Source organism: Aspergillus multicolor (assembly GCF_047715735.1).
Source record: "Aspergillus multicolor strain CBS 133.54 unplaced genomic scaffold BDW74scaffold_1, whole genome shotgun sequence".
In the NCBI taxonomy this organism is placed as follows: Eukaryota; Fungi; Ascomycota; class Eurotiomycetes; order Eurotiales; family Aspergillaceae; genus Aspergillus; species Aspergillus multicolor.
The window spans coordinates 1,973,088-1,994,801 of record NW_027395952.1 but is presented as its reverse complement, the minus strand read 5'-3'; the positions used below and the strand labels follow the sequence as shown (position 1 = coordinate 1,994,801).

Here is a 21,714-nt window from a genome sequence, read left to right as displayed (position 1 = left end):
AGCACCAGGCATGTCACAAGTCGCTCCTGTTGTTTATCACAGACCTATTTTATATATATGTACTACGCCACAGCAGCAGCAATGACACCATGATGGGCACAAGTCAAGACTGGATATAAGATGTCCATTCAAACATTAATAATTATGACACATAAATCCTGCAATATTCATCATATCAGAAAACATAAGTATCCAATCCAAATCCATATAAACATGTTGGTAGTTAAGGAAAGTCGTCGCCCATTATTCATGGCCTTACAGAAAATCAAACCCAAAAAAAAAGAAAACATAAACCGAATCATAATCATAGCTTACCCAGGATCTGAACCAAAGCAGGGAGCAACTAAGACGCAGCAAGTTAGCACATGTCCTGTATTAGCCCCTAGTAGGGGTTGATATGGTGAAGGTAAATTCTTACCTCCGAAACATCCTCAATCAAAGTCTGCGTCTCATTGACAAACTTTCTTGACAGCAGGTCATTGGCGTTGCTCAGCAACCCACCAACCTGTCCCAGCAGCTCAGGCGTGATAACCGGCGCAACCTCATCAATGAGGTTCTTCGTCTCGTTGACAAAGTTCGGCGTCAGGAGACCCGTCGCGTTTCCAACCAGGAATGTCACATTGTGGAGGAGATTAGGCGTGATAACGGGCCCAACGTTGCTAATGAGATTCTGCGTCTCCTCGACGAATTTCTCGGTCAGCAGCTTGTTAGCGTGGTCCAGAACGTCGCCGACTTCCTTCAGGAGAGATGGTGTAATGACGGGCGAAATATCGCTAATCAGACCGGAGGTCTCGTTGACGAATTTCGGCGTGAGCAGATTGTTGGTGTTGGTTAGGAGGGAGCCAATTGCGCCGTCGTTGACAATGGGCCCGAGCTCCGAGATCAGACCGCGTGTATCCTTGACGAAGTCCTTTGTCAGGAGATCACCGGCGTTGCCGACAAGGCCTTTGGTTTCGTCGACGAAGTCCGATGTTAGGAGGTCGTTTGCGTTGTTGAGGAGGCCGCTGACTTCCTTCAGAAGTTCTGGTGTGAAGACGGGTGCCACGGCGCCGATGAGGCCTTGCGTGTCATCAACGAAGTCCTTGGTGAGCAGGTCGTTGGCGTTGCCTAGTAGCGTAGCGACTTCCTTGAGGACGTCGGGGGTTAAGACTGGTGCGACAGCGCCTATTAGGCTGCGGGTCTCTTTGACGAAGTCGGCCGTTAGCAGGTCGTTGGCGTTGACCAGAAGCGTGCTGATGTGCTTGAAGAGGGCTGGGCTGAGGAGAGGACCGACGGCATCTATTAAGCCTTGGACGTCTTTGACGAATTCGGGTGTTAGCAGGTCGTTGGCGTTGACTAGGAGAGAGCTGATCTGCTTGAAGAGGGCGGGGCTGAGCAGAGGACCGACGGCCTCGATTAAGCCTTGGGTGTCGTTGACGAATTCGGGGGTTAGGAGGTCGCCGGCGTTTCCGACCAGGCCAGTAACTTCGGAAAGGAAGCCCTTTGTGATCACTGGTGAGACGGTGTTGATCAATCCCTTGGTGTTCTTCACGAAGTCCGCGCTTAGCAGGCTGATAGCATTCTGGACAAGAGTGCTGAGTTCGTGCACCAAATCGGGTGTCAGGAGAGGACCAGCAGCCTCGAGCAGCGCTCGGAGCTCCTTCACGGTCTCGGCTGTCAGCAGGTTGTTGGCGTTTCCAATCAGTGTGTTGACTTCCTTGACAAACTCCGTGGTCAACAAGTGGTTGCCGTTGACTAGGATAGCGTTGACCTCCTTGACGAAGTCTGCCGTCAAGAGATTGTTCGCATTTCCGATCAATCCATTGACCTCCTTGACAAAGTCCGCTGTCAACAAGCCGTTGGCGTTTCCGATCAAGCTGTTGACTTCCTTCATGAAGTCGGAAGACAACAAGCCATTGGCGTTTTGGATGAGAGCGTTGACCTCCTTAACAAAGTCTGCCGTCAACAAGTGATTGGCATTTCCAATTAGAGCGTTCACTTCCTTGACAAACTCGGCTGTCAGAAGATCGTTGCCGTTCTCCAACAACGCAGAGATTTGCTTGAAAAGATCCGGCGTCAACAACGGAATGGCGTTATTGAGCAGTTGTTTGAGCTCCTTCACGAAGTCAGGCGTCAACAGATCGCTTGCGCTATCGAGTAGGTTCTCGAGCTTGTTGATCAAGTTTTGGGTCAACAGACTAGATGCGAGATTGATTAAAGACTTGGCCTGCTCGGTAGTCTTGTCATCAAGCAAGTAGGCAACGTGGTGGAAGAACGATTCGATATCCTTTATCAATGTGGGCGAGAGCAAGCCGGTAATCCCAGAAAGAGCATTTCCCAAGTCAGTCAGGGGATTGCCAGAGGTACCATCTGGGATGAGCCCTTCCAAGATGTTACTACTGTCGCCAGAAGAGGTCGCGGTACCCTTAGGGTTGCTGGCCGTTGCCGTCGGCTGCTTAGTTGCTGCACTTGTTAGGGCTGAAGTTTCGGAGGTAGCAGCGGAGTCGTCAGAGGGGGCGGCGGTGTCAAGAGCAGAAGACGCAGTTTCGTCGACATCTTCCGGGCTTGAGGAAGGAAGAACAGAGGATAAGACATCGTCTAAACCGCCTCCCTGTTCCTCGGCGTTCCCGTGGCTCGTCGTTGCAGCTGGGGCACGAGTCGTCGTTTGTTGCTCATTCACATCCTCCTCAGGCTGCTGCTCAACATGACTGCTGGCGGTCGACTCAGCAATCACAGTCATCGTGGGCTCTGGTGCTGATAGTGTCGGTACCTGTGCAACGGTCTGCTCCTTTGGCTGGACACCTTCCTGTGAAGATGGGGAGACCTGTGGGGCGGGCTTTGCCAGCGCCGTACTAGAAAGCACAAGGGCTGAGATAATGGTAGATAAACGCATTTTCAGTCCTCGTCCACGTTTCACAGGAATTGACCAGCAATCGACAGCGGGATGGATCAAACTTGAGAATAAGGGGGCGGCGAAGAATCTGGTTCTATATATTCGAGCTGAGGATTAGGGCCCTAAATGCCCCCGCTTGCTCTGACTATCGAGACTAAGACAGTATTCCCCGCAAAGTGAGGTGATATCCCGTCAATCTCACTGTAGCTTCTGTGGATAATTCCTTGTTTGAGGGCCTGATGCCCTGTATGCGGTTAGCTCTGTTTACCCGGCGACGTCGATGCTCGAGGAGGAGCTGCTCTACGGGGCTCATTCCTCTTTAGCACGCGATTATTAGGATTTTCCACCGATCTAGCCGGCCACCATGGGTCCGGGGGTGCGCGACTATTGCCCGGTCAGGCAAGATAAGGGATGAGGATCGTCGGGTAGCAGTGAGGGCTGTCCGAGACAAGCTATATCGCCCACGGTCAGGACCATTCGGACAGCACTGAGTCTGATGTCTTGGAAGCACCCAGACGATACCTCCCGCTGTCTCGCGAGCATGACATCGAGCATCGATTGGGAAAACATTGCGAGAGTTGTGTTGCAGCGTGCCTGGCAGGGTGCAGGTTTGGCAGGATCTCGACAGCGTAGTTTGGACCCTATCGACAAACGGGAAGGGATTGGCCGTTCTCAGGCCGAGCCCGTCACTTCGCGGCTTTAAGCTACGGAACGCACCATGCGGTTAGTTGATTAATTTGCGAAAGCATTGCGATCATTGGTTTGTGTGGCAAAATTTGCTCCGCATGGAGTATATTGCTCCCTGTATTGGCTCAGTGGCTGCCATGCCAAACCCCTGGTTCCTCGGAGTCGGCAACATATCAGGGGCGCATGATAAAGGAAGCTTGTTTTTCGCTGCAATATAGTGCATGATAGAACGTTACTTCGGGTACTCAGATATTGACTTGAAGGTTTGAAAACCAAGAGCGTTTGGATCGTCTGGATCGTCTGGATCGTCTGTTTCCCCCAGCTGTTGTCGTTGATCTTTGAACTTTGGAGGTCCGGACTCCGGACTCCAGACTCCAGAGCCTGAGTGGAGAATAGCAAATTGTTCAAGAATTAGCTTTTCAGTTGATCCACACTGTCGAGCTGTCGAAGTCGAACAGTCAACTGCACGCTGTCTTATTTTGCTTTCGGCTGCATGTGATGAAGAGAGACTTGAGTCTGACTGCCGGAGGCCAAGGCCATCGGGAATTTTTGCTTTGTCACAACCTTTTCCTTGCTTCCACGAGAAGTCTGAAGGAGCTCGTGCACTTGTTGTCTATCAACTCTGGTCTGTGGTCACGCTCACGCTAGTTTTCGATCGGCAGTTTTGATAAGCGGGATTGGTTCAGGTCCAGGAGGCTCTCCACCTTGTTTGTGGTCCATGGTCGAAGCTGAAAAGGAAGCGATTGGGAAACCATACCCAGTTGGTGATGTGATCATCTCCCTCATTTTAAAGAGAGGGCTCATCCGCGTGGACGTGATGATATCCCAAGAGTCAGAGCATGAGAGGATTTTCTGAGAGCATCCGTCTACTCCGGAGTAACATCATCTGGTTCTTCGAGGAGAAATCGGAAGGATAATGCCCTAGAGAAGAAGAGAAATTGGCGCAAGGGTTCCTGGAACAGTTCATCTGGCATGCATAAGTAGGGAGGTAGCGAAACAGAATGTCTCCGACTTCATGTGTACGCTCTGAGCGGTTCACCACAGGGTTGCAGCATCCTTGCAAGTTCTGGTCGAAAGGGGCATCAACAGCGGTGGAGGCAGGCTGAGGACGCCGCAGAAGGCTTGGTCGAAGCGTCTGCTTAGCATTATGATCCCATCGTAAAACCTTCCGCTGGCCGATCGCGCATTGACTGATTGATAGCCGGAGATGCAAGGGCAGTTAACCAAAAAGAGGCCGAGGATGAAATGAACCTCCTGCTGGCATTTTTACCTGATGAGATGGGCCAAGAGTTGGAGACGATGCGGAGACGGCTGCCCAGTGGCGCCTACCCCGGACTCAAGAGGTCTCTGGTTAGCCGAGGGATGAACGGTATGGGTTAGAGCTTGACATGATGGAATGCCAAGCGCTCTCGGTGACGAAATCCAAATATGCCCGGAAGTGGCTCTTTGGTTGGTTATCTGGACAAGAAGTTGATGTTTGATAGCTTGTTGACAGAGACAACTTCTCTCTCAAAAATATCCCAGGCACCGGATCATGTGATACTCTTGCTTCGACAAGGTCAGTGTCTTTGACTGCTAAAATAAGATCTGCTCCATGAATGATCGCATGCAGGTAAGTCCAGTATGAATCTCTCGGTATGGTAATGCCACAAAGTTAAGAATATATCCTTCTCCCCGACAACGATACGTGCAGGCCGTCCCGTCTCTCAATAAGGCCGGGCCCGAAGTGAATATTGAGGACGCAATCATGTCTCGATCAACGTCATGCTTGTCCAGTCCATACTTGAAGCAGGGCCGACTTGTCTCAACTTAGCTTCTGCTGGTCAAGCCATGGTGCTGTTGCGTCAAAAAAAATGCAATCGTCTCAATTCAGGATAACATTTCTAGAATATCTATGGAAGATCTCTTGTTGACCTCCCGTCCCAACCATCGAAACGTATGCTAACCTGCATCTATACCTAGGTTGGTAAGACGACTGTAATAATGCTACATTCATGCAGCCTCTGGGTGATCAGCGATACAAGGAAGCACGGGCTATGCCACCACACCTTGTCTGATGTGCCCTATCACGAGGGATTAGAACTACACCTCTGTGATAGCCGCCGGAAGGCCGATGAGCGAACTAGCAATTGAGAAGTCGAAGTGGTTGACATACCACACCATGGTCCACGATGTTTTGCAGCTGAGGCAGCAGGCCTACCAGCATACTCTAATCCTGCATACCATGTTTCGAAACCTAGACGAGAGTACTTGGGTTGACATCCTACGTCGCCTAGCATCTTTGGTACTAGAGTGCATTTAGCGAAGGCAGGTTTGACCGGAATCCCATGCTACAACCATATCCACACCTTTTCCACACCCGTAGACATTGTGGCATAAATAAATCATAATATTTCTCAAGCCAGCCATCTGTTAACTCCAGATCAACAAACCTCGCCGCTAAAAGAATGGGCAAGACCGCCGTACATTGCCCCAGAAAGGACTATTGGGTGGACCGTGGACGGCCTGGATAACATTAGGGAAAGGAGCCCCAGCTGGACGTTCTGCACATTAGGACCGTCTGATGCATTGCGCTTCATGAGCTTTGGATTTGCTTGGCTAATAGCTGCTTGCCTAGTATTTGTCTATCCTGAGCTTGAGCCCGCCGCAACCAAAAGGTTTTAGAGCCAGGCCGGACTCAAGCTGCCCACAGTCAAACCGCAATTTCTACAGGCAGTTGTGCCAACTTCAATCCGCGCCCAACTTGTCCGCGAGTCTCGAGTGTGAAATATCATCGAACATCGGATCTAGCCCAGGTGCTTGTAACCGGTATTTTGCGGTAACTTTCAAGCAACTATGGTGGTTTGTGGGGATGGTGGTGGTGGTTTGTTGATCATCTCGCCATTCATAAGTCAATGTTTGAGAGTGCAGGCTCTTTCCGATACGGAGGACGAGATGCCAACGTTGGGGAGGTAAGCGAGATAGGGTAGGAACCTTGGAATCAATCATTCCTTCATGCTCGGGCTCTTGTTCAGGGAAATCTACGTTCATGGCATGTGTTTGTGTGGTTCAAGACGAACTGATTTGCTTGATTGCAATGTATGTGCTAGTATATGTGCTATGTCATCTATACCTGCCTGGTGGTTTTCACCTAGACAGGAAGGTTGATTGCTTACTTCCAGTCCATGATCATACAGCAGCTCTCAGGCATAAAGACTCTGACAAACGCCCATGAACAAACATGTTAGATATTAGCAGTCCTTGCACGGAGGAGCAAGTACCTGACCGGGGGTCAATCAGCTTCCCAAAAGATTAAGAATCGACCTACTAGAAGGGTTAACACCTCATGGACATGACAACGGTAGAGCAGAGGAGGTTGCTTCCTGTATGCTCGCAATCAATACATATAGTCCAGAGCAAGGTGCTTGAGCCTGCTAAGAAATGAACTCTACACTCGTAGACTGCCAGAGTGGTTGATAGAATCAGTAGCTCATCATATAAGTAGATACCTCTTACTGCAAGGTGACTGCTTGAGCACCAACATTCATAATGAGACCAATCATTGGGTTCTCTCACCGTGGTGATCCAATCTAGGTCTTGCCTCCTGAGGTATGGCAGTTGAGTCAAGCTGAATGTCGCTATTTAGGTAAGTCTGCCGGCGATTGTTCCTATGCCATAGCATAGCTTTGGACAAAGTGTGGGATTTGACGGGCGCACGCCGCTTCTGAGCACCTTCTTGGCTGACTCCCAGTATCGGTTGATCGAGTCAATCCTTGATTTCGTGGCAGGTTGGTCTTGAAACAAAGCGATGGCGGACTTTGAAGATACTGAACGAGCAAATCGGTACTCGACGTTCTGTTCGTATTGGAAACGAAAGTAGATAAGCCTGGTGAGGCATCGGTCGCAATTAGAATTTGTGATATAGCCATGGTTAATGTTTAATGGCACGAGGTAGGATCTTCGCGTAAACTGTAGTTACGCTCAGCTCAGCTGGTATCTAGAGCCATTGAGTACGCGTACACATCTCCTAAAGCAGCATTGTGCATCAGTCACATCGCAAATAACCATGAAGATCAAACTTGGTACTTCTGTTGGATGTCTGAGAGAATCGCATTGTCGAGCAGTTGAGGGACCTCTATAGATAGGGCAAAGCTCGATGCCAATAAGGTTTGAAGGTCAAGGCCAAGGCTATCCGGACGAACTGCAGACGGGTCCAGAATTCCGACAGACACGCAATGACAGGGAACTTCGGCTGTCTTAAAAGCAAGGATGCGGCTCCCAGCACGATCTAGGTCTGTCGGTTCAAAGCCACGGAGTCTCCATTAGCCAAGTTCTCGAGCTCGTCATGTCGAGAATCGTAAAAAGAACCGAGTTCCAGGATAATCAGCTTGGTCGAGGCCTGGCACAAGCACCCCTAGCTTTCCGTACTTTGTACACGCGGATCAACAGAGGTTTGTGCGCAAACTGATCAGTCGACAGTAACCGGGCCACCACTATCCCATGCCGTCCGCAAGCACCTCATATAGGAGGTGACCAGGATGTCAGAGCAGCACCAGGCCAGAATGCGATATCTCCAACTGAGTCCAGACCCAGCTGTTACGACCCAAAGCGGCTAGCCGAGCAGGTGACTGAAGCTGTATGCATTGTCAGCACGACTAGTGCGAGGAGGCGCCCACTATCAAGCCGGAGGTGGTCGCACGGTTACTCGGCGATATATTGAAGTGGGACTCAGATATTCTGGGAACACGCATTGGTGTGACACTGCTTACTCTTTCGTCACCAGTCGTATCCAGGGCATTGACGCCGTCTGAAACATTGCAGCGAGATTAGCGCCCAAGGACAGGGCATGGGCTGAAGTTTGCCGTTGTTCTTGGATAAGAGTTGGAGACTCGAGCGCGGTTAGACAAAACACCATGATGCGGATGGATGAGAAAGGAAAGGCCTTGACAAGGACCGTCTCGGACAGGCTTGCCTTTCCTTGATCAATCGAGTCATCAATAAGTGTACGACATTAGGTGAATTTTACCGCCAGGTTAGCTGCATTGGCGGGTGATACTGGGGCCCAAAGGGAGGCAGGATCCCGGGCGCCAATATTAAGTTGTACAAAGGACATGGAGGCCTTGGATGTTCGATATCAGGATTCAGAACACAAGGCACGGATGATCATCTTCAGGCCGCCTGACTGGCGTCGGTAGAGTTCATCCTGCACTTGCTTGTGATGGTCAAGCTGGTCGTGGTCGAAGTGATGGAAGGTTGACGGTCCTTGACAGACTGCAGAAAGCGGCAGGTGGTGCGAGTCGACAATGCGCACTGCAACCCCGTAAGTTGTTTGTAGTCTACCTCGACCAACGTACTGTAGTCTACTTGAAGTTGGCTACCTATGAGTTTTCACCATATTTTCGACATCCCACAACTTTTATCCGACCAAATTTTCGTGACGATAACATACTCCGTATCGGAGTACACGTTGACTGGGTATTGCTGTTGCTGTTTCTATTTTTTCTGAGATTCCTGCCCCACGCATATGTCATTGCTTCGCTGGCTGAAGAAACCTTGCCTCACTGTGGCTCATGCACAACACCGCCACCCTCTCGCCCTCGCCGAGTCCGATTCCTCCACATGTCCTGTCAGAGGCAGTGCACAGTTCAGGGCCATCGCTGATCCTCTTCAGATTCCAACGACCGACCAGTGTCAAGGATTGTCGATCCGATGATGGCAAGATTTTAACGAGAGAACTGGGAATACTCCCTCAGTTGTCCCGTCTGTGGTCCGCCGGTTGCAAGCGCTTTGCATAACTTCGCTCGTGACTCACCGATGCTCTCCACAACATCCACATGTATCGACCCAAGCGGCTGGGGCCCTTGGGCGCGTGCTGATACAGGTTCGGCATTATTTTCAACATCGCTCCATCTGACCTCATGTTGCGGCACTCAATCCTTCTGCCTATCCGTGCCGTGCTCGCTGAGCTGCGGGTTGTGCCGGACAAGCGGGCACGGCTTCTCGTGACCTCTTTGTCTCATTGAAGCAGACTCACCTTAGATACGCTCAACGCTCATCCAGTCGCCCAGTCGCGCGTTTGCCACCTATCTCCTACCTATGACTACGGCTTCCGCGTTGGCTTCAGGAGATCACGGGGCTTTTCGGCTGGGGAAGAGGAGATTCCTTCCAATGATACCCCCAGCATGCATCCATCGGCATTGGATTGCATGCGCATCTTGAAAAAGGGGAGCTGCGATGTGCATATGAAGCAATCCCTAGCAACGCCAAAAGACGCATGGTTGCTGATCGGAGCCAGCAAAGACCTGTCAGAGGTTCTCGTTCGTCTTATTTACATCTCTGATACTCTACCCTGCAGCCTGCTTGTGCTTACTCGAGGTAACTCCCAGTATCAGCAGTAACAATATTACAAGTGCATCTAGCCTTCGACGAAGATTCCTTTTCTAGGAAGGCTGGAGATGACCATGGACGAGGCTTCGTCCAATGGGTGATCATAGCAGGGGTATCGGAGGTAGCGTAGTAGCCGGCCTCTTTTGATGTCAGCGAATGAACAGCCAGAAGCGGCATCTAGTCCTCTTTCCAGGCCATTTAGCTCAAGAGAATGACGGATACCGTGGGTCCCTTGCCCTTTTCTCCGGTTTTCTTGGTTCCGTTCCTTTTTCCTCTCGGAGCCATCATCTCTGCTCTGAACCGTTTCACTCTTGCCGGGGCCGAACTTTCTTTGGGAGACCTCAAAAGTTTCAGGAGATGAGGGCATCCTCATCTGGACATTCGTACGTCTTATCTCAACCAGTGAACCCGTGATAAAGCTGCACGAGGGCCTCGTTGGTAGGTCGATCGGATACATGGCGGTACTCCTACTTTCCTCCAGGACTCCGAAGCTCGTACAAGCCGGACGCATATACAAATATGGATTCTTTGTGTACTGAGAGGCATCTGATTAGTGCCCTGAGCTCTCCTGGCGATGCTACAATCTTGAAGATGGAGACTTGAGTTCATCGAGTCCGACGCCATCCGAGTCCTTGCGCATCATCTCCCCCTGGGCGATGCGCACATTCTCTTTGTATGTAGGGGACTAGGGGTAAGACCGTTGGAGATGAACCATAGAACTGCTCGGGTTGATTCTCGGACAAGATCTATACAGCAACTATAGCCGGATAACATGTCCGCTGTTTGCGACATCCGGTCAGCAAATTCCAAGCCAGGAACTCGTTTGACCTTGTTTTTCTGCAGTGCAATAATGCTTGCAATTAGTAGCCGGGAGTACCTCGGACTCGATGCCTTTTGTTGAAAACTAAGCCACAATAGATGCAAGTCAAGAACACTGCCAGCTGAATGTGCCCCACAGTGTGGCAAATCGGGAAAGGCCATCAATTAGATCGAGGGAATTAGGTCCTATTACCCAATCGCGTTAGCGAGCCCAGATAACTTCTAACATCGGATGATCTTCCACGATGCAAAGTGGGGTGAGGGCAACGGCAGTGTTCTATTCCTGTGCTGTACACATCATGGGCTGTCTGAATTTCAGCATGCTCATGAGCGTTATAATAGGAAATTAACAGCTTGAATCATAGGCACCGTACTTTGAATCTTCTACCGAAAAGGAAAATGGAAGACCGAAATTAATGGACGTATCTACTCTGGCATCCACAACCACGAGTCTGACCAAGTGGATCAAACGGGGCTTAGCCGACGAGAGCGACATCATCCATATTTCTGTTCCACAACCGGAGGTTACTCTGCATCCACAATGAACTTCTTACTGGAGGTCAAAGCAGGGCATCCAGGTCAAAACTGTGACACTGACACTTTGTAATTTGTATAGGACTCCCAGGACCGTGTCCGAAACCCCCCGAATCAGTCTGCGCGAGCCCAGCGATCTAGACGCTCTGGTTGAACCTTCTTGGTCTGTTCTATAGATGTTTGTATGTAAAGACGTATCGACAATACGATAGAGATCCGAGAGGGCTAGTCTCCACCGCGATGACCATTCTGGACACCTGCAGCTGCTAACGCTCAGCAGAAAAAGCGCAGCTGAGATCGCACGGCGAATCCGGGTTGTGGCTAAAACCAAGCCAAACCTGAACCTGACTTGTTCCGTACCATCGGGTTCCTACTGGCCCTGCACAAAAGTCGCCGTTACTCTCTTAAAGGACATGGATCTATGCGCGAGGTTGGACTGAAAGTTGGTCGAACACTGAAACATAGACTTAATATTATAGTTGAAGACTGGTTCTTGCTGAGAAAAAAAAATAATTATTCCTCGTTTTCGAGTCCAGTCCGATTACATATACTTTGCAGGGGGTTGTTTGCTGCAGAGACCAAAACTGAACTGAACTGCATTGCCCCGCTGACGGACTCTTTGACTCTGACTCTCTTCTTCGCCTGTTTCTCCTCCTCGCTCTCCATCTTCCTCTTCTCTTCCATCATCGGCTTTTTCTCTTCTCTTCTTCCCTCCTTTTCGGCCCTCTGGCGTCTTTCTTTCCTTTATACGCTTCGTTCTTTTCTACTCCAACTACTTTTTCTTTTCTTTCCACTATACATTTACGTCCGTCGCGCACGCTCGCCCGCGTCCTAATCCCAACCCATCGATCCACTTATACGAGATTGTCTTGAATCCATCTCTTGACCTCTTTCTTTTCAGTGAAAATAGGAACCCGCCGTGGCCGTGGTATTATCCGGAAGACAAGCTCGCTGTGGGCGACTGCTGCTTGATGATCGTTTCATGCTATTGACCAACTGCCACTTTTACACTCCTTCGGCCGTCTTATCACTGGAACTATGCCAACCGTCTTACTACCCTCATCGGCCGCTGCCTTTGCGCCGCGGTCATCGCCAAACGTGGTGCTGAACTCTCGGATCGAACCATGGCTCACCGCAACCCTGAAGCGAGTCAACCGGGTGAAGCGACCTTTGAATAACGTGGCCCAGCATACGCGGTGTCTAACCGAAACCCTTTCGTCGACGAATGCCATCTGGAATCTCTGCTCGCTGATGTTGCCCAAGGCTCCCGAGTCGGAGCTGCGGAAGGACGACAACCCTCTAGTAGAGGCCATATTCAACTACCAGATGATTCACATCGAAGCATACGTGGTGCATGTTGATATGGTATCTCAGAACGAGGTCGCGTTCAAACTCACGCCGGAGACGATAGAGGCTCTTGTCGAACACCACAAGGATGTCTACTCGATCGACGCCGCCGCCAATACCTGGGACTGGGCTGAGAAGGACGGTCAGGTGAAGAAGCTACAGGAGGAGTTTGTCCAGGCAGCCAACAAGTTTGTTTACCGCACCAGCGTTCAGGCTCTTGAAGGGCTAGAGGAAGACGGTGCGGGTGAGCTGCTTGGTGGTCGGAGTGAGGATGCGAAGGGTGCAATCTCTGCTCTATTCGTTCCTCTACTCCCGCCGCCTCCTCGTGTGGTTGATGTCCTTCGCTCGACACCGTTGCTTCCTAGCTCTACTGGACCCGAGACGTGGTGGCATGACCCGATGCAACAGCCGGTAACGATGGACTCATGGAAGGTGCTGCCATCCAGCCCAGCGCCCGTCACAACTGGAGATGTAAACTCGAGTATGTGGGCCGGACTGGGTGCGATGCCTGAAATGCAGATGGCCTCCGCGGCCCCTTCGACAGCGGCATACACGCAAACCTACACCACCACGCCTTACACCACCCTGCAGTACTACAGCGCCGTGGCCACATCGGCCGCCCTCGCAGCGCTCCCGCTTCCGAGTATGCTCGTTCAGCCCTGTAGCACAGCGGCAAACATGACGGGCTTTGGATGGGGCGACCGCTACCAGGACTTTGCGCTGCCGTACGGCACTACGATGTAATGGATTCAAGTCCTAGACACTAGATGTTGACGCCTCCCTGACTTCGCGTGTCTTTGGATTAGATCCCAGGGTCCTTACCAACAGAGCCACGACTGGTCATCAGCCTACCTTCAGCACTCCCCGAATCCGAGATTATACCCACGAGAACAACAGGGACAAGGGCCCTCACGGAACCAGACCACAGAATAATCGGCATCAGTGACGGCGTTTTCCATGATTTGATTTCAACCCGATGATACTCCACTTCGCCTTGCATTTTGAATCTCAGAACATAATCTTCTGTCGTTTGCTTGCTTTTTTTGACCTTTATTCCAGCCAGCCTGAGCGTTTCATTTTCTTTTTGCATCGAGCAGCAGCGCGGGACGGCAAACTGTCTTTTTTTGTTTTACCATCCCACATATATGTCATCAAGACTGGTGAGCCTCGCGGCTAGGGATATGACTTGGACGAGAAACGTTACCACACTCGTTGAATTTATTTCTTCCATGTCGGCAGGTTACTCGTGGCATCGGTCCGGAGAACCGATCGATGATTCCTGCTGAACATCTGCTTCTCCTGGTACTGGTATCAGCTGGAATTCGATGGCGAATTGGAGCGATGAAACATGGGCTGCGATACATCCCATCTGAGATGGGTATGGACGCAGATTGCAACTGGCAGCTTGCTCGGTCAGGGAAAAGATATGTCGGTCGTGTTCAGGTCTGTCTGTGGCGGACCTGAGCGGAGTTAGGCATCCGAGTCCGTGACTCGAGTTACTTTCTTCTAGACTGATACGTCTCTTCCAAGCTAAGCATACTGCCAGTTGCTTGTAGGGTCGTCTCCTACTGTCCAGGCTGGGTGTTTTCCTGGATGCTCGTCATTCGCCTCTCCTGGTGAGAGTGCGGTGACGGGAATCAGATGCCGGAGGGCTGCGCCCACAGTACATTCTTTCTCCCATCAATTTGTATGCAGCTTCAGCTTGTATTTAGTTTGGAGTCTAATCAAAACCCATAAATCAAATTGATCTTGACACAAAAATCTGCGCGACTGAATTTTTCTGCTGTTGATAGAATCATAGGGGAACACAGGGCCGAGACCCATGACGTCAGGGGTACTTGACCCTGGCAAGTTCCCCCCAGGCTGCAGCGAACTGCCCGAAGATCCCCCAGTTCTTCACTCCCCTTAATTAATCTCATCAATGTGTTTCTATTCTCTATCCTCCTCATCTAGCACCAGAGAGCTAGATACCGCACCACCGACGAACGAACCATCCCGCCCTTAACCCGATATACGTCAGACACCAACACAGTCGCCCCTCACCACCCCCTCACATGCTGCAATGGCGTCTTTGCAAGACTCCCTTCTATCCCTAAACGCAACGACCTGGGACGCCGTCCCCCGCGATCACGCTGCCCTCCGAGAATACATCACCGACCTCCGCACCAAAGCCCGCACGATAATCGATTCCGTCCCTGAACCACCGCCCACCGACACAAAAAGCACACTGAACAACAATATCAAGCTGAAACCGTCGCCTGTTCGCCTGGGCACAAAGAACGAGACAACCCGCGCCAACCAGAAACAATGGAGCAAGCCCATCGTCAAACCGGCGCCTAGCAAGGATAACCCGCTCGGCATCCCGGTATACAAGTTACCTGGTAACGATGGACAGGGACACTGGTTTGGACGGAGGAGCGTGCATAGGGGGTTACCGTATACCGTTTGGGAGAAGAAACTCTCGAGTGAAATGGCAGAGACGCTGAAGACGAACCGGGAACGTGTGCAGAATGGCCAGCAGCCTGACCAGGCGGTACGAGGGATCGGAGCGCAGCAAGGTCTTGAGACGCTTGAGATTAAAGATGAGGATGGGGATAAAGTCGTGGGGAAACTGAACGTCTACCATGTCAGCGCGACGTTTCCGAAACCAACGACGAGCCGCGATTTTGTGGTTATGATTGTTACGTGGGAGGCTGGGTTTGTGGAGGATGAGAAGCGGGATGGGAATGGGGAGGAGAAGGAGGGGCGTAGCTGGATGATGGTTTCACGGCCTGTCGAGCACCCTAATGCGCCTGAGGGAGATCAGTATATCCGTGGGCAGTATGAGTCTGTGGAGATGATTAGGGAGATTTTGGTGGATAAGGATGCGTCTGATGCCGAGTCTGACTCGAACCCTGTTGAGTGGACGATGGTGACGAGGAGTGACCCCGGTGGTACGATTCCGCGTTGGATGGTGGAGAAGGGTACGCCGAAGAGTATATGCACTGATGCAGCTAAGTTCTTGGAATGGGCGAGCCAGGACCCTGAAGCTGCTGCGAAGGTCCGTGAGCAGCCACAGAGCCGCGCCCAATCTAGGACAAGCCAGGCGGATGGAACGGCACCTAGTGCGGTTGTTGGCCACTTGTCAGACAGTGATAGCAGTTTGAGTTCTGAAGATGAGTATGAACAAGAGGAGCATCACGGCCTTATTGCTAGCGTGGGCAGTCTTCTCAACGCTGGTTTGGAGCGTTATGCGCCACAGGCTGTCCTAGATTACATACCAGCGCATTCGCGCCAGACATCGTCCAGCTACAACTCGCCAAACTCGAAGTCGACCACAAAAGAAGCCCACGAGCATACTCCCGAGCCTGAACCCCAGCCTCAACAAACGAACTTGAACCAGAATGACCCAGACGAAGTACTCTCCCAAGCATCCATTGCCTCCTCCCTCCCCGCAGAAGCGACCCCAGCCACCGACATGATCGACGCCTCAGCAGCGGAACTCCTGCAGCGAAACCGCAAAGGCAAACTTTCATCGCACGAGCGGCAACTTGCCAAACTCGCCCAGGAGAAACGCAGCGTCGAAGCACAGATTGAGCTCGTCCGCTCAGACATCCACTCCCTCGGTCTACGTGCACCAGACGAGCAAGAAGTCAAAAAAGAGAAATCCTCTGCCCGTACTTCGGTTGATAACCCTGCCACTATAAGCCCAAGCAGCAGCACCAACAAGCTTACCTCCGACGGGACCTCAAGCAGCAGCACGACCAAGAACCGCAGCCGCTCCAACACGCCGGCCTCGGATAACCCGGAAATGCACAAAGTCGCCTCTGGTCTCTTCCGTGAGGAGTCCAAGCTCGTCCGCCGTCTCGCTAAGATCGAGCGGCATCAGATCAAGGAAGCGGCTAGAGTCGAGGCGCAGCACCGGAAGGAGGCAGAGAAGGAGGAAAAGGCACGCTCGCGCGACGAGAACGAAGCTCTGAAGAGAGAGGTGGAGCAGTTGAAGAAAGAGTGCGATCGGTTGAAGAGTGAGCGGAAGCAGTGGCTTGGTCTCATCAAAGCCTTACAGGCGGAGAACACGAAGCTAGCGAGACAGGGGGGTGCGAGTCCAAGTAAAGATGCGGATGCGAAGTGATAGGATGGACTGGCTAGACTGGACGGGAGTGGACTGGGCATGATCATAATGAATTGAGCATCAACATACATACTGTACATTAGTTATGATAGTAATAAAATCAGAGCCTCTGCGAGGTCTATCTGCTGGTATTTTGAGTCCGTAAATCTAAATTGTAGCCGCAACGCCGTAGACGCCATGGCATGTATGCCCTTTCATCCGTCACCAGACCTGATCTCGTGCTGTCGATTCCATTGTGGTGCGCCATATTCGAGCGTCTCGCGGAATAGACGGATGAGGCCTGGCAGCTTCGCCTCGCGTTGTACCCTTTCGAACCGATCGTAACCCATCGAGCGAAACGTCCAGTGTGACTGCATCCTGTCCCAAGTCGACCATATCCAACCCCATCCGCTCGCAGCTTTCAGAGTGGCGTTGCCTTCGAATCTCGTCTCGTCTCGTCTTGTCTCGTATTTGATCGTCCATAGTCGACTCGCTTCGCATCACTCACCTCAACCCAAGAACCTCGTCGCATCTTATACCGTCTCGAATTCATCCGCTCAATCCCTACTCCTGCGTCTACACCAAGTCCCATTAGCCCCATACACCTCAACATCAAGAGATCAGAAAAGAGAAAGGAATAGAATACGAACCTCCGGCGGATTCCCTGCCCCCCTCACCATCCTCTCAATCATCATCGCGCGCACCTTCTCGCGGCTCTCGCCCATTCCCAGCGCCATGTACCCCAGCAGCGGCGCGTGGCCGACATAAGAAGCGTAGGAATCGCGCACGATATTCGATAGGAACTCGTGCTTTGTTGTGTCTGCATGGCCTGTGCCGATGTACCGTGCTTGCTGCGCTTCGAGGTTTTGGAGGGTGCGGAGTTTGTCGGCCATTTTTTTAGAGTTGCGGTTTTGTTGAAGGAAGTTGGGGTGGAAGTGGGAGGGGGTTTGGTTTGGATTGGAGATTGGGAAGAAGTTGAGGGGAGTTGGAATGAGGGAGAGAAATGTAAGGTGGATGCGGAGATGGGATGGAGGGAAAGGCTTGCGATAAGGATGACACGTGACCTATCTCTACTTCCAGGGTTGTAGGGTTAGTTAGGCAGTTAAAGGTACTGAACCCCACCGGAGGTCGATTTGCTTCAAGTGCTGAGGGTTCTAGATAACTTCCAAAGAGGTATATGCTGACTAAAGGTAGTGATTTTGCATAGATATTAGAATCCATGAATTGCTTAAACTTCTTCAAGAGGCTAAAGCGCCGTTTCAAAAGGAAGACACGTCCAAAGGCGGTGTGTGCTAGCTACGGTAGCGATTCGCAAATCATCTACCAACAGTACCGGTTGCCAACTTCAAGGATTTGAGAGTACGGAGTCATCTTAAGAAGAGATTGCTGTAAATTATGGAGAAGTTATAAAGAGGCAAGGGAAATAGCTAGCATCATTATATCGCGAAACGCGAGCGAATGGTCCAAGCCTGTGAGTACTGAGTATACATAACTTAGGGTTAAAGCCACTGCTCACAGGGCAGTCCAATCCTGCTTCGCACACCACTCCTTGACAGAACGCAGCTGGATGTCCATCCCCAAGTCCTTTGGCTGCAGGACACTCTTATCAACTCTGCCGCCATCATACCCAAACTCAAGACACCAGCCTATCATGTCCATGTTCTCCTTCTCGGCCTCCGGGTCGCCCATGTCAAAGCTCGGATCCTGGTTTACAAACTCGACCTCTTTGTTCAACACTTCACTTAGGATGGTCGCGACGTCCCGAAAACTAAGCCACTCGTTCACGCCGATAACTTTTTTGCCGGGCTCAGTGCGGAGCAAAGCATGCACAAGGGCGCCAGTATCATCCACAGACGAGTATACAGGAAACGGCGCGGTAGCGAGAAAATCATTGAGAGACAGAACCAGGGTGTCCTTCTCCTTGTCCAGCTTAGGACAGAGTAAAGCGCCAGTAGGACCAAACCAGTTGTCCAAGTAAAAACCAGCGTAAAACACGGTTGTCTTGGCCCAGAGGTCTGGATGGGCGGTGCGGCCGTACTCCTCGGCAATGGCCTTGCCCTCGAAGTGGTAGACGTGCTTGTACTTGCCGTCACTAAGCTTGTTTGAGTTGGGCAAACTGGAAAAGATGAAACGCTCGAGCGTGTCGACTTTAGCGGCGGCGTCGATGATGTTTCGGTTCTGCTGGGCTTCGAGGTCCCGGCAGTACTCGCCGATACTTTTGCCGGATGCGGCGGCTTCTTCGCGCGCTGAGGGGTTGAAGAAGGGGGGCCAGAAGTCGGTGACGCTGAAGATGGCGGATGCGCCTTTGAATGCGGCGTCGAGGGAGGACGGTTCGTCGAAGTTGCCGGCGACCATCTCCACCCCGCGAGAGGCGAGGGCGGCGGCTTTGGGTGAGGATGGATCTCGGGTTACGCCGCGCAGGGTGTAAGGGGAGGATGGCAGTGAGAGAAAGTAGGATATGATAGATCCTCCTTGGTTTCCGGTAGCGCCCAGGACAACGAGGATGGGCTTGGAAGACATTGTTGCGAACAGTTGAGGTTGGAAGCGCAGATTTGAAAGGTCAAGTAGTCGAAGGCAGTCGAAGGCAGTGAAGAATGTTTGAGTGATGATAAACTGACAGACAGCAGGAAAACTGGCTGAATTTATAGCCAGCTCCTCGAGACCCTCTCATCATGGCAATATGAGACTTTTGTATATGACTGCCCAATGCAGCCTAGTTCCCACAGGTATTCTCTGCAACCATACTACCGTGACTGATGGCGACTAAACTCAAAAAGGAGTCTCCCCAAAAATCGTCACCAGGCTTATGGTGACTTTGCCCGAATTCATGGAAGGATATAAGCTGTTCACCGACTTCTTCGCCATGTCTTACTCCAGCGTTGGCGATCCAGGCCTGTGGAGATTCCGCCACCCACAGCCCAGCCCGCCGATCAAATGGAAGAGACTCTAGAAACATCCAATAGGTGCAATACCCGTTCGTGAAGCTGTTTATGGCCATGGCCAGAGCATAAGACATGACTATCGTCCGTCGAACGCTTTCCCCAAACAGCCATGTCTGCCAAGGTGAGTGCTCCAGAGGCATTCGAGTCTGAGCAGATGCTAGTAGAGCTTGTGACCACTCCACTAGGAGGTCGAGAAACCCCTCGACATCTTGTCCATCCAGGGCAAAGTTTGCAAGGTAGATAGTTAGGGCTTGGAGGGCTGTAAGGGCCTCTTTGATCGGCAATGCTCCGATGTCCAGCTTAGCCAGACGCATGAAGCCCTCATAGTCCAAGGATGTCTCCGACTTCACAAGAGGTTCAAGGTAATTGTGATTGCCATGTAATTGCAGCTTCGAATGCACGAAGAGCGCAGGCTTTCCAGATCTCAACAAGCTTTGGACTGATTGGTAACCAAGGCGAAGCACTTCAAGTGTAGATTCATGCCCGGGCCTGCAGATCGCGGGGTCAATATTGCCAGGCCGTGTTTGGATGCGTCGGAGCAAACAGTATCCAGGGGCCTCGGAGGCCCACGGGTTCCAGGTGAGCTGAGGCGTATCTTTGAGCTGAGCAACCGGGGCGCTTAGAGGCTCAAGGTCATACGTGCACTGCAGGCCCCGCTGGGCGCAACGGGTACATTTTGGCACCTGAATGATGCACTTTCGCTTGGAGGCAGTGCAGTTCCGACAGGCTTTACGTAGCGAAGTCATGTTGAACAGTTTGGAGAGTCAAGTGATGTCGGGAAAAGTTCATGATGATTGAGACTGCCGTCTAAGAGCAGTCTGGCCCTGTCAGCACGGCTGCACGAGCCGACTCTGCCTTGGCCCCAGTAGGTTTAGTTCCCACAGGTGCGGGGGGTAGAACAAGACTATGGGGCCTCTAGAGTCCTTAGTCCTCATGGTGTCAGTCAGGAAGTGTTACTGGGAAGAGAGATAAAGACATACCAATCAAAATACCTTCCCGGCTCTGCAAGCAGATGGAGGGAGAAGTTTCAGAAGAGAGCGCCAACCAAGCGAGCAGGTGCTGCTGCTGACTAATCCCTGGACTGGTGTCTGTCACGTGCGCCTACCTCTGCCAGTCTGTACTACACTTGGCTACTTTCAATCTCCTTCAACGTCTATTCTTGGGGAGATAACTACTTCCAGACAGCCTACGGTACTGACAATGTTTGCCAATTGAGACTCTCTCGCCAGTGCCCAGGATATCCGGGCTTGCAATGAAGCCATGACGAACTGTTGAGCAACGCGCGGCAAGAGCCAGCAGCGCTGTGATGATATGCGTACTGTAGGTATGCTTTTGAGAGCCGTGGAGTACTTTGACAAGGAGTATCTGACGAGGCTATCTACTAGGGCTTTACTTATACGATTCTTGCTCGCTTGATCCCTCCAAGGCCTTCAAGGTTTTCCCGCTCTGCAAGATCTATATAGGAACTCCCTACGAATCTCCAATATCCATGAGGGCGAGCGCTGAATTTCACCGAATTGCTCCGATTCGACAATCTACTATATTTCGACGATGCTAAACTGCAGTCCAGGCTCCTTTGGGGCTGTCTCGATCAGACGAGTAAGCTTTACGGGATGCTCTACAAGCCTGCCCAGCTATTCCGTACCAGGGTCAGCCCTGATACTGGCGTCCTACCTCCGAGGGCTGCATATAAGACTCAGCTAACCAAGTAGGCTCTGAAATTAAGTTTCAGTTTTCATCCATTCCACCAACCGAACAATTCAGTCCTCGTGATGAAACCACGTAGCAGTTCGCCTGGGCAAAGAACAAACTTCTGTGGTTCCACACCAATCACAGCCAGGCTGACGATGCATCTATCCAGTCTACACAGATCAATCCTCCGGGGTCTATCACTGGACAATGGTAGGGATTCCAGTCCTGTCCCTAGTGCCTCGAACCGGAACTGGACTATATAACCCAACTGTTCTCCCTCAACGTACCAAGGGGGCTCCGGCCATTTCTGCCATCCCATCTGTTATCAAAAAGCGATAAATAGTTGTTCGAAGCCACTGATTGCC

At 51.5% G+C, this 21,714-nt stretch overlaps 6 protein-coding genes across 6 annotated transcripts; 2 read left to right on the top strand and 4 right to left on the bottom strand.

Annotated features, from left to right (window-relative positions):
• Nucleotides 1-304: 304 nt before the first annotated feature.
• Nucleotides 305-2,872, bottom strand: BDW74DRAFT_172699 (uncharacterized protein; the record flags this gene model as incomplete). Its single annotated transcript, XM_073727632.1, has 2 exons — nucleotides 305-343; nucleotides 419-2,872. 2 exons carry the CDS (start codon nucleotides 2,870-2,872, stop codon nucleotides 305-307), a joined length of 2,493 nt encoding a protein of 830 aa, XP_073589956.1.
• A 9,444-nt stretch (nucleotides 2,873-12,316) lies between these two features.
• Nucleotides 12,317-13,369, top strand: BDW74DRAFT_172698 (uncharacterized protein; the record flags this gene model as incomplete). The annotated part of the gene is made up of 1 exon (XM_073727631.1): nucleotides 12,317-13,369. One exon carries the CDS (start codon nucleotides 12,317-12,319, stop codon nucleotides 13,367-13,369), a length of 1,053 nt encoding a protein of 350 aa, XP_073589955.1.
• Nucleotides 13,370-14,407: 1,038 nt separating this feature from the next.
• On the top strand, nucleotides 14,408-16,837 carry BDW74DRAFT_6291 (uncharacterized protein). Its single transcript, XM_073733328.1, has one exon. It carries the CDS (start codon nucleotides 14,688-14,690, stop codon nucleotides 16,734-16,736), a length of 2,049 nt encoding a protein of 682 aa, XP_073589954.1. The 5' UTR covers nucleotides 14,408-14,687; the 3' UTR covers nucleotides 16,737-16,837.
• On the bottom strand, nucleotides 16,828-17,924 carry BDW74DRAFT_142558 (splicing factor 3B subunit 5 family protein). Its single transcript, XM_073722745.1, has 2 exons — nucleotides 17,366-17,924; nucleotides 16,828-17,291 (listed from the first exon to the last, which is right to left on the bottom strand). The coding sequence occupies exons 1-2, from the start codon at nucleotides 17,606-17,608 to the stop codon at nucleotides 17,280-17,282; spliced, it is 255 nt and encodes an 84-aa protein (XP_073589953.1). The 5' UTR covers nucleotides 17,609-17,924; the 3' UTR covers nucleotides 16,828-17,279.
• Nucleotides 17,925-18,159: 235 nt separating this feature from the next.
• On the bottom strand, nucleotides 18,160-19,331 carry BDW74DRAFT_6284 (NmrA/HSCARG family protein). The gene has a single exon (XM_073733325.1). It carries the CDS (start codon nucleotides 19,233-19,235, stop codon nucleotides 18,228-18,230), a length of 1,008 nt encoding a protein of 335 aa, XP_073589952.1. The 5' UTR covers nucleotides 19,236-19,331; the 3' UTR covers nucleotides 18,160-18,227.
• BDW74DRAFT_6283 (Zn(II)2Cys6 transcription factor domain-containing protein) lies at nucleotides 19,332-20,669 on the bottom strand. Its single transcript, XM_073733324.1, has one exon. It carries the CDS (start codon nucleotides 20,401-20,403, stop codon nucleotides 19,429-19,431), a length of 975 nt encoding a protein of 324 aa, XP_073589951.1. The 5' UTR covers nucleotides 20,404-20,669; the 3' UTR covers nucleotides 19,332-19,428.
• Between the last annotated feature and the right edge of the window lie 1,045 nt (nucleotides 20,670-21,714).

Bases quoted from the DNA above. Each gene is read 5' to 3' on its own strand.
- BDW74DRAFT_6291 (XM_073733328.1), top strand. From the start codon at position 14,688: ATGGCGTCTTTGCAAGACTCCCTTCTATCCCTAAACGCAACGACCTGG.
- BDW74DRAFT_142558 (XM_073722745.1), bottom strand. From the start codon at position 17,608: ATGGCCGACAAACTCCGCACCCTCCAAAACCTCGAAGCGCAGCAAGCA.
- BDW74DRAFT_6284 (XM_073733325.1), bottom strand. From the start codon at position 19,235: ATGTCTTCCAAGCCCATCCTCGTTGTCCTGGGCGCTACCGGAAACCAA.
- BDW74DRAFT_6283 (XM_073733324.1), bottom strand. From the start codon at position 20,403: ATGACTTCGCTACGTAAAGCCTGTCGGAACTGCACTGCCTCCAAGCGA.